The sequence below is a fragment of the Crocuta crocuta genome, unplaced genomic scaffold (genome assembly GCF_008692635.1).
Source record: "Crocuta crocuta isolate KB4526 unplaced genomic scaffold, BGI_CrCroc_1.0 scaffold415, whole genome shotgun sequence".
NCBI lineage: Eukaryota > Metazoa > Chordata > Mammalia > Carnivora > Hyaenidae > Crocuta > Crocuta crocuta.
This window is the reverse complement of record NW_027531525.1, coordinates 1,169,953-1,180,586: the sequence shown is the minus strand read 5'-3', so window position 1 is coordinate 1,180,586 and position 10,634 is coordinate 1,169,953. Positions and strand designations below refer to the sequence as shown.

Below are 10,634 nucleotides of genomic sequence, written 5' to 3'. Positions count from 1 at the left end.
GGGGGTACGTGAGGAAGTGGGAGCAGATGCCTCGGTGTCCCTGGCGCAGAAGGCGCCACACAGAGCCAGGCAGAGAAGACTGTGCTTTCCCTGCCTTGTCCCGGTCAGCACCTCCTCATCCCCAGGGAGGGCCTCCCCACTTCTGACTCTCCCTGTCAAGTGCACAATGTCTAGGTCACATAATGAGAGGAGCCTGAATGGGGATTAAACCACGAGCAGTTTTAATGGTCTGGTTTTCTCCCTCCCGTTTCCCCGCTGTTAGTATTATTATTACTACAAGAATAAAGGATTCCTGAGAGCCTGTCCGCTCCTCTCCCTTGGGCCCCCCCTCAACAGGACTCGTCCCCATCAACCCCCGCTGGATTTCTGGGTTTAAAAAAAAAAAAAAAAGTGAAAGGCACTGCAGGGATGAGGGGCTCAAGTGGCAGGGAATCTGCGGGGTGGGGCAGGGGCAGGGCCAGGCCCTTGAGGGTAGAGAAGCATCCTGAGGGCCCCAGTGGCCTAGGATAGTTCTCCTCCTGCGAAAGGTCCGCAGCAGGAGGATAATTAGTGTTGGGCTCAGACAGGAGGAACGGAGGGCCCGCTCTACTAGGACCCAAGGGCCAAGCCCAAGGGGACTGCAAATCACTACAATCCTCAAAAGCCTGTTGTGTTGGGGGGGCGGGCAGGGCTGGGGGTGAGGAGCCGAACAAAATGTGAATCAGAATGAAATGCCTCACCCAGGGACCAGACAGCGGCTGCGGCCCGGGCTCCCGGCAAAAAGGGAGGGGAGAGGGCCGGTCAGCCCAGCCCCGCCTAGTTGTCCCCGCTGCCCCCTTGCCGAGCCCTGATGAACGCCATGCCGTGCGTGCGGAAATGGGTCTTGAGGTTGAGGGGGCTGTCGCAACTCTTGCCACAGACCTTACAGGTCAGTGGGCCTCCGGACACGGGCAAGGGGGACTCTCCACCCTCTGGATCAGACCTCAGGGCGGGGGGGGCCTCTTCGTCCCCGTCGCCCAGGCCCAGGGCACTGGCGCTGCCCGCGGCCCGCTTCTTCTTGTGGCTGATGAAGCGGTGCCGGCTCAGGGAGCCCGGGGAGGCAAAGCACAAGCCACAGTCGAGGCACTGCTGGGCACCACCGTCCACCCTCAGCCCCACCAGGAGGCTCTGCTCCACTGAGCCACTGCTTCGGTAGCGCAGGGGGCCATGGCCTCCTGGGCTGGGCCCGCCCCTGGGGGACTTGGCTGGAGGCGTCGTGCTGTCAGGCTCCTCACTACAAGAGTCAGAGGACGGGCGGTGCTTCCGTCCTGGCCCCTGGAGAAAAGAGGAAGGGCAGTAGGCCTCCCGTCACTGCACACTGTCCCGGCCACCCCCGCCTACCTTCCTGGGGCCAGGACCGAGGATCCTGCTGTCTTCCAGGCCCCACAGCCCCGCCGCAGCAGGCTGGGCCTCTGCCTACCTGCGCTCTGGCACCGGGGCCCCGCGCCAGGGTGCTCCCTCGGCCAGGGGACTGGGCCCCGAGCGGCAAGCCGTGCCGGACCTGGACGTGTTTCTCCAGGATCAGGCGGCTACTGAAGGTGCGTTTTCCCTCTGTGCAATACCTACAAGGGGAGAGTGCGCAACGTGGGCACCGGGGAACGGCCCCAAACCAGGGCTCTGACTAGAGGGGAGAGGGGCGGGCGTGGGGGGCTCCCAGAGCAGACCTCAACCTTCAGGTCACTCGTGACAAGACGTAGGATGGAAGGTACTTAGCAGGGCTGGGGGTATGGGAGGGGAAGGGGACCAGGGGGCAAGCAGCCAGGGGTTACCTGCATGGGTAAACTCGCTTGATGCCCTCGTGATTGACCCTGACGTGGCGCCTCAGGCTGGGGGCGGAACAGAAGGAGCGCTCGCACAGGCGACAGGGGAACTTTTTCACTGACTGTGGAGAGCGGGCAGCCTCAGAGCCAGGCTCCAGGACGCCACAGCCACGGCCACACACACTGATCCCGGAGGGGGCACCCCGCTCACCTTGCCGTGCTCCTTCTTCATGTGAGCCACGTACTCGTCTCGCTCAGGGAACCAGGAGTGACAGAGGCCGCAAGTCCAGCCCCCAGGGCCCGCACCCCCACCCTTGACACCTTTGCTCCCCAGTTCCCGCCGGGGCCGTTTGGTGGGGCGAGGGGGCGACGGGGAGCTGGGCAGTTCTTCCTCTTCTGAGGACGAAGATGATTCCTCAGTAGGCGCAGCTGCTCCTCCCCGAGACACAGCCAGCTCGTCGGGCTCAGCCTTGGGGGCAGTCGGGGCGCCCACGGCCCCCTTCCCAGCAGTGTCCTCCCCGGGGCGCCCGGACTGGTGGCTGTTCTGGAAGAGAGCGACAAGGGGGCAGCGTTGCAGGGGAGGGCCTGGCTTTGGCAGTGGCGCCCTCGGTCCCGGGCCCCAGGTCACCGCAGCTGAGCACCTCGCCTCGGGCCCCGAACCCCTGTACCTTGAGATGATCCAGCATGGTCCTTTTCTGGGCAAAAAGCAGAGGACAAGACGGGCACTTAAAGACGCTGACGCGTTGAGGCAGCAGGTGCTGGTCGAAGTGTGAGGAGAGGAGGGGTTTGTGAGTGAAGACCGTGTCACACATGGCGCACTTGTAGATCATCCTGTGTGGGCGGAGAGGACAGTGCAGACACCCTGCCCGTCAGGGCCCCGCCCCCGCTCCACCCGCCCCGCTCCCTCCCAGGTCTCACTTGGCCTGCTGCGAGTGGAAGCTGGGGTGCTGGGTGTACAGGTGGGCGTGGGCGCTGGGTGCAGACTTGAAGGCCATGGGGCAGATGGGGCACTTGTGGAAAACCTCGCAGTGCGACGTCTGGATGTGGGACTTGATGGAGTTCACACCCCCAAACACCACTGCACAGCTGGGGCACCTGGGAGGCACGGAGCATGGAGGTGAAGGGGGGTGTCCCCGGCCTGTCCCCCAGCCCTTTCACTCCCGGGAACCACTGGGCTCTGAAGGTCATGGGCAGAGAGCGTGCAGAAGGCAGGGACCCTGCTCCTTGAGGGAGGTGGCTGCGGAGGGCGGACTGGGGCACACTCTGCTCTGTGGGAGCAAGGCCAAGGCCGACAGATCCCGGACTGAGGGCTTCGGCAGGAAAGACGGGGGCTCCCTGAGAGGCCAGCTGGGCGGCCGGTGCTGGGACCCGTGAGGCCATGGAGTCCCGTGGCCGGAGCGCGGTGGCAGCGGGGCAGGGCGGAGGCACCTGTATCCCACGCGGCGGGACAAGTGCAAACAGGCATCTCGGAGGTGGGCCTGGAAGTTGGCCTGCAGGAAGTTGCCCCCGCACTCGGGGCACACGTGGGGCGGCCGGTTCTTGTGCATGCGCTGGTGCGCGCTGAAGCTGCAGCGGTTGGGGAGCATCATGGGGCAGCTTGGGCACACCTGTCCCGGGGATGGAAATGAGGCCATGAGGAGTGGCCGGCACCCCCCTCGGCCTCCCCTGCACCCCCAGTACCCGCCCAGAGCCTAGTCTCCCCCTCTCCCTCCTCTGGGAGGGCCGCGAAAGGCCACTCACTGTGCTGTTGGCCCCAGGGCCGGGGGGCCCGAGCTGCTGGAAGTGGGCGGCCATGCCAGCCTTGTCGCGGCACTGCTCCTTACACTCCAGGCAGCGAAAGCACGTGTAGGCCGAGGTGGCAGGGGCAGCAGGGGGCTCGGAAGACAGCGGCAGCACGGGGGCCTCGGCCGCCACAGTGGTAATGGCTACGGCGATGGCCCCGTCGGCCTTGGCCAAGGCGGGCAAGGCCGGGGGTCCGAGGGCAGGCGGGACGGCCAGCAGGGGCGTGATGTCCGGCTGCCCCACCATCTGGTCCAGGGCCACGGGCCTCATGACCAGGTGCGAGCACTGCATGACGAGTCCTTTGTCCTTGTGCTCCCGGGCATGTAGCAGCAGGCTGCACTTGTTGAAGAAGACCAGGCGGCGGGCACAGTGGTTGCAGGTGACCTCGATGCGCATGCTCCGGCGGTCGTAGTGCCGCGCAAGGCTCTTCTCCAGCGAGAAGGCGTCCCCACACTCCAGGCAGCGGTAGCCCGTCGGGGGCAGGGCCAGCCCGGCCTCAGCCGGCGGGCTCAGGTTGGGCCGGTAGGCAGGCAGCAGGTTCTTGCTGTTGAGGACCTTGTTGAAGGCCTCTACCAGGCTGGACTGAGTCCGTGAGATCACCGTGCCGCCCCCGGCCCCGGGCCCAGTGGCCGGCTTAGAGGGCTGCACCATCACCACCGAGGCACCGTTCACCTTCTGGCCCCCGGTCCCCAGGCCTGCCCGCCCCTCGGCCTTGGGCAGGGTTTGGGGCACCAGACCTAGCACGTTCTTAGCCATGGCCTTAGGGCTGGTGGCCGCAGCCCCGGGCAGCACCACGGCTTTGCGAGCCACGCTGGCCGCCATCAGCATGGCAGTGCTTGCGTTCTGGATGGTAGCCACGGGCAGCACGGTGCCTTTCAGCCTTGTGCCGTCGCCCAGCTGGACGCTCACTACCTTCGGCCCCTCGGGGGTCGAGGGTGCAGGGCATAGTTTCAGGAGGCCAGCCTCAGCCAGGAGGGTCCCCTCGGCCAAGGGGGTGGGGGGGCCAGGGTCTGATGGGACCCGGGTTACAGTCCTTGTAATGCTCCCACAGGACGTTTTAATAGTCTTGATCCGCACCTTGAGAGGCCTTGAGGAGCTGGCAGAGGCAGGAGAGTCGTTGCTGTCCTCGTCTGCGGCCTCAGCCCCACTGGAGGGGCTCTGGGGGCTTCCGGGGGAAGACTTGGCCACCGGCCCCTCCTCCTCTTCTTCCTTCAGGGGCTCGCAGCGCAGAACTCTGGGGGAGGCAGGAGGGCTCTGGGGCCCCGGAGACTGCTCGACCAAGGGCGCCCCAGCACCCTCAGCAGGTGGGGCACCGGCAGGAATGTCCGTGGCCTCGGGGCTAGAGCCAGAGCCCAGCCTGGCCAGGCCCTGAGGATGAAGGGGGCTGCGGCCGCCTTGCTTCAAGGCCCCCAGTGGTGGAGGAGAACCAGGAGACAGCAAGGCGGGGCCATTCTCCTGGGACAGCTCAAAGGGCGAGGAGAAAGGAGGCGGGCTCAGGGCCCCTTCCTGAGGTGGGGAGGGTGCCGAGGAAGGGAGGGGGTCAGGGTGCTCCCCTGGCTCAGGCCCAAAATGAGCAAAAAGGTCCAAAGGCGCTTTGCCTTCCATGGCTTTTTCTTTCCAGGTACCCCCACTGGGAGGAGCTGGAGAGTGGGGTGTACCTGGAAGGGATGACTCAGGGCCCCCAAAACCATTTTGCATCAGACGAGGCCCCACAGACCCTTCCTTAGTCATTCCCCCAGCCCGGGCCCCCTCCCCTCCTGAACTTCCAGCTGGGGACTCGGGCTGCTCAGGACACACAGTGTTCTTGACAATGACACTGACCGCTGAGATGTCTGGCGGTGGCAGGTCATCGTCAGAGGCCTGGGCTGGGACTTCAGGGCCATCCCCGGCTGATGCCGCCACCACCTCTCCAGAGTCACCTCCTACACTGGATTCCGGCTTCCCTGAGCCTCCAGGCCCCTCATTTTCCTCTGGCCCAGAGTGGATGGCTTCATTTGCATCGATGTCGGGGATGTCAAAGGCAGCAAGGAGGTCGTCGAAATCAGGCGTCTTCATGTCCCCCATGGCAGCAGGTCCCAGACCTGGTGAAAAGAGAAAAAAGGAGAAACTGAGCCCTCCGGAGGCAGGAACCCTGGCCCTCCTCCCTGGAGCTCTCCATATTTATCCTCTCGGGGCCCGCGCACAAGATGACCTGGGGACACCTTGCTAATCCTAGAGCTGGTCGAGGCACCTGGTTTGGCAAACCCTAAAACTGAAAGGGAGGGGGCGTGCGCACTCCAGGGAAGACAGAGATCCAGAAAACGCAGAAGAAAAGGCACTTCTCCGAAATACACCTGAGAGACAAGGGTCCTAGAGACAGAGCAGTTCAGTGAACATCTTGGTTGAAACTGCCTCAGCCCCTCCTGTGCCCCGCACAGAACCAACCAATACCACCATAAAGGAGGACGGTGTACACGGCGCTCTGGCTCATTCATGGCAGCAGGGTACCCATTCATAATTTCTCCACGGGTCCTCTGGGGGTCCACAGAGATATGAAAGGTCATGTGTACAAAGGGACAGTGACTTTGGCCAAGATGCAAGAAATGATTCTAGTTCCGGCTTTATCAACGGCCTGATGCCCACTGCCTTATTTTTGAAAAGGGGACCAAGTACTCCATACATTACAGGGTGATTCTCAGCACGACAGGAATCATAACCCTGAGAGTCAGACCCCAGAATAGGGTTTATCACTACAGCTGGGACAAACAAAGGCGTGTCTGGTCAAGGAGGAGATAGGGAGGACTAAGCACCCGGAATCCAGGGCTGGGGGTCAGAGACAAGAGTCAGGGGTTAAGTGTGGGGACGTGGGGTCATCACCGGCACCTGGAGACCTAGTTTGGTTAACAAGGAGAAGTGGACTCAGGGAAATCACCCAAGAGACCAAGACGGAAAGAATAAGACACAGGAACAGAAAGAGACAAAGAGAAGAGACTGAGGGGAAAACCATGACGGTGCCCTGGTCACAAGGGCCCCAGCCTAGGGCTCTCCTGTCACAAACACCTGCTGCTAGCTCACCTGCCTTCCCCAGAGTGCCTCTGCCCTCCTGTGGCCCTCCCTGCGCCAGCCCCTCCTCCCATCCACCCTTCCCAGATCTTGCTCTCTCAGGGCCAAACCTCCAGAGAAACTCACCCAACGCAGCTGCCACAGAGGGGACAAGCCAAGCCCCCTCGCTCCTGTCATTTCTGCTCTGGGCTCCTAACTCATACTCCTCCCCTTTTCATTTTCCCTTGGCAACACCAGTCCAGGAAGTGTCGCCCAACCCCAACCTGGTCCGGTGTGTGTGCACGTGCGCATGCACACGCGCGCGAGTGCACACACACACACACACACACGCCTCATGTGGCACTAAACCAACAAGCAGGGTAGCCTAGGGCTTGTGGAGGATCCAGCTCTGTTCCTCCCCAGTTTCTCCCCGCAACTGTTTCCATATCTAGGAGGAAGAAACTGAAGAAGTCTCTGCCCTTACACATTCTCTGCCCAGGATGCAAGCATTTCCCAGGGCCAGTTCTCTCACCTCCTGCCGGCCTTTAGCCCGAGAAACCGGAGACAGTCCCAGCAGGTGGCAGCCAGCAACGCTGGGACGAAGGTAGGGTAAGAGGAAGAGGGTACCAACTAGAGAAGGAAAGGGAAGTTTCCCCCTCACTCCCGCCGACTGGATGTGCCGGTCTGTGGGTTCACACAAAGCCCTCCATCCCTCGCCTCTGCCCTGAGCGGGGGAACGGCAGCCCTCCGCTGCCTGGCTCTCTCCCCTGCGGGAGAAACCCGAGCCACCTTCCACCCCGGCCACCAGAAAAGCGGGCTGCCGAAGCACAGCTCAGTGGGACTATGAGAAAACATCTGCCCACTCGCCCTCCCCAAGCAACTCCCCCTTTGGCGTCCAAGTGACTTAGAGGTCATGCGATAGCCAGGAACGGACAGTCCACCAGGCAGCGGGAGCTCAAGGCCAAAGAGGCTCCCCCCACCCCAGCGCCGAGGCCTCTTCTGTGGCTGCTGTGCGCGGACTCTTGGGCTCCGGCCCTCCACCCCCGCCCCCCTTCCCTCTGTTCTTCCCCAAAAGCCAAAGGAAGGGGCTGAACAGGAAGAGGGTGAAGCGGCCCGGGTCGGGAGGGGGCTCCGCTGCCCTTTCCCTGGCCCGGGGCCTGCAGCGCAGAGGAGGGCGAGGGGCCGGCGGCCGGGGGCGATTAGGCTGCCGCCAAGCCGGGCAGCGAGTGGAATTAAGTCCCTGCCATCTGCCGAGGGCCGGCGCGGGGAGCGTGTCCGGGGCTGCGAGGAGGGGGCGGGGTGTAGAGAGGAGAAGCCGCAGGGGAAACTGAGGCGCACCGCGCTTCTCGCTCGCACCGGCGCGAGAAAGGGAAGAACGGGCCCCAGCCAGGCCAGGCCCCATGGGATCCGCGGTGCCGCACCTCCCGGCCCCGGACTTCACGCGAGTAGGGAAGGCGCGTGCAAAGAGAGGAGCGGGGAGGGCACGGTCTTTGCGTGACTCGCAGCTCTCCGAACGGGGTCCGTCCCAACTCCGACCTCCTCCCCCCGTCCCGCAGACTCCCGAGATCCCTCGAGACGCGAGCGATCCGAAGGCGCGCGGCGGCCCGGGGCGCGAGCCTGAGTCCCGCCCGGGCCCGGACGCTGACCCGAGCCCAGTCGGGGTGCAGGCTCGGCTCCGGCCAGGCCCCGCTCCCCCGCCCCCGCCTCCGGACACGGACACCATTTTAGGTCGCGACATCCCGCAGCCTCCAGTCACCGGGCCGCGCTTCGGACGCCTCTTGGGCTCGGGGCGCCTGGACTTTGGGGACCCCAACCCTCCCTCCACGTTTACCCGGCAAGGGGGCTGTGCTTTCAACAGGCTGGGAGTTTCGTCCATCCGCCTAAACGGATGGAGGCGACTGCGGGGCCTTCCTAGAAGCCGCCCCAGGGGGGCGGCGCGGAGAAGGGGGTAGTTGACCAAGTGGGGGAGGGGCGGNGAGACCCAGGGGCCTCTCCCCTGCTCCCGCCGCCACAGCCGCCGCCGCCGCCGCCGCCGCCGCCCTCCCCGCGGCCGCCGCTACTTCCTGCTTCTCTCCCGTTCAGCCTCCCCCTCCTTTAGCTCCCTCCGCGTTCCAGGTCTGGGCAGCCCGCTTCCGCACTCGCCATTGGCTCACACTCCCGTCGTTCAGCACTGCGCCCCTCCCAGCCCCGCACTGGGTTGGCCTTAAGTACTGCCGCTCGGAACTAGCCCCTCACAGTCCTCCCAGCCTCATTGGGCAAGGAGCCTAGTCCTTCTGAAGATGCCTCTCCCCATTGGTTGCGCCGGGCCCACCTGCCCCATCGGGGCATCTCAAAAATGACTGGCTTCTGCTACAGTCGCTTAGAAAGAAGCCAATCTGATCCCCTGCCTTCCCTCTGGAGGCGGTGACTATCCCAGGTGCGTCTCCGCCCCCTCACTCCCTATTGGCCACAATCCTTGAAGCCTGCGGTTCACTTATGCAAATTAAAAGAACTCTCAGCTTCTATTTGGTGGGTACTTTGAGGAGAACCTGGCTGACTCCGAACGAAGCCCGGATGCGTGGATCCGTTTGCCGTGCCTTCTCATGCTAAACCCCAGTGTCAGTCATGCCGTGCCGAAGTCACAAAATGGGACGTTACCCAAAACATTACGTCATCTGGTTGACCAGTTCCTTGCAGTCTTCCTACTGTCTAAATCGTCATATAACCTGCATGGATGGGGTTCTCGCGCGGGCCAGCTCCTGGGCGATGGCGTTACCCCTACCTTCTCCCTCTGCAGGAGCGCTTGCAGTGGGGGCGGGATTAGTTAAGAGTGTGGAAGGAACCTGCACCAGGAGCCCGGGACGGCTTTGCAGACCGGAAGTGGAGGAGAGGTGACGTTAGAGTGCTGGCGTGGCCTGAGCCATTCCGAAAGGGATCTTAAAGCGGCAAGCTGGTAGGCTTCCTGAGCACGGGGACTGGATGGGACCGACCCTCGCTTCTATTTCCCATTTTAGGGCTCTCCTTTTCCCCGCCCCCGGCACGGGGTGGGGGTGGAGTCGAAGCCGGTTTTCCCGCGCTTTGTTGCCACGCCCCCGGAGGCGGGAGAAGGGGTGGGGATCCTCGGAAAATGAGTTGCCCACATATTCATAACACAGACGCAAGCCCGCATGCCGCCTGGCGCGCCGCTGCCCGGCCCGCGGGCCTCCGCAGGCTGTCGGGTCCGCAGCAGCTCACCGCCGGGACCTGACTTTTAAACGTGGTTCTGGTACCCTGCGCAGGAGTCACTGGACCTCGGGACCTAGGACTCTCCGACGCGCGCGCCTTGAGGCTTTACATGGGTGATAGCGACCGTATTGAGATGCCAATCAGAGCCTCCGGGTGGAAATCTTCGCGCCACCACCGTGGAAATATGTGGTTCCCACCAGCAAGCCGCTCGACCTCCCTGCACCGGTTTTCTTATGGATAAAACGGGGACTATAATACCCACCGACATGATTGTTTTTGTAAGGATTAAACGCGTTCAGAACATAAAAGTGCTTTGCAAAGCGATGGGCAAATGGAATTAGTGCTCCCCCGCCGGCCGCCTCCCTTGTGGAGGTTTGCCCGCAGTTACTCCTGCTCACGGGCTTCTTCCATCTCGGAACCACGAACTGGAGAAGCTCCTGGATGTGGCCAGACGGCATTCCATTCCCACCGATTCTTCCCGCGTGGAATAATAATTACTACTGATGCACACGTACTATGTGTGGGACCTATTATAAGAACTTTATATATATTGACTTACATAATCCTTACCGCAGCAGCGTGAGGGAGGTACTATTATTATCTCCATTTTACGGGGGAGGAAACTGCGGCACAGACAGGTTAAGTTAGGTCCCTTAGCCGAGGTCAAAGGCAGTGGAGTTGAAAGTCCTAAGGGTCTAGAAAGCTGAACACTTTCATAGATTCCCTTGCGGCGGGCTGTGAATAGAAGTTTGTTCTTCAATTAGACGCACTAGTCACTCACTTAAGAAATATTTTAACTCAGGGACGCCTGGGTGGCTCAGTCCGTTAAGTGTCCGACTTTGGCTGAGG

At 62.8% G+C, this 10,634-nt stretch overlaps 1 protein-coding gene across 3 annotated transcripts; it reads right to left on the bottom strand.

Moving 5' to 3' along the window:
- Positions 1 to 198: 198 nt before the first annotated feature.
- On the bottom strand, positions 199 to 9,361 carry ZNF687 (zinc finger protein 687). 3 transcript variants are annotated; one of them, XM_077772630.1, is made up of 9 exons: positions 9,343 to 9,361; positions 3,519 to 5,641; positions 3,207 to 3,385; positions 2,697 to 2,873; positions 2,447 to 2,609; positions 1,990 to 2,322; positions 1,788 to 1,900; positions 1,439 to 1,580; positions 199 to 1,293 (listed from the first exon to the last, which is right to left on the bottom strand). In XM_077772630.1, exons 2-9 carry the CDS (start codon positions 5,622 to 5,624, stop codon positions 796 to 798), a joined length of 3,711 nt encoding a protein of 1,236 aa, XP_077628756.1. In that variant the 5' UTR covers positions 5,625 to 5,641; positions 9,343 to 9,361; the 3' UTR covers positions 199 to 795. The 3 variants fall into 3 exon arrangements, with proteins under 3 accessions (XP_077628756.1, XP_077628754.1, XP_077628755.1); XM_077772628.1 differs by lacking the exon at positions 9,343 to 9,361 and adding an exon at positions 9,219 to 9,237; XM_077772629.1 differs by lacking the exons at positions 2,697 to 2,873; positions 9,343 to 9,361 and adding an exon at positions 9,219 to 9,237.
- Positions 9,362 to 10,634: the final 1,273 nt, after the last annotated feature.

What these genes read in the sequence shown, in the direction of transcription:
- ZNF687 (XM_077772630.1), bottom strand. Translation starts at nt 5,624, where the DNA reads ATGGGGGACATGAAGACGCCTGATTTCGACGACCTCCTTGCTGCCTTT. An exon ending in GCCCTGGGGCCAACAGCACA is followed by an intron (nt 3,386 to 3,518) that starts GTGAGTGGCCTT and finishes TCCCCGGGACAG; the next exon opens with GTGTGCCCAAGCTGCCCCAT. An exon ending in TGAAGAAGGAGCACGGCAAG is followed by an intron (nt 1,901 to 1,989) that starts GTGAGCGGGGTG and finishes CGCTCTCCACAG; the next exon opens with TCAGTGAAAAAGTTCCCCTG.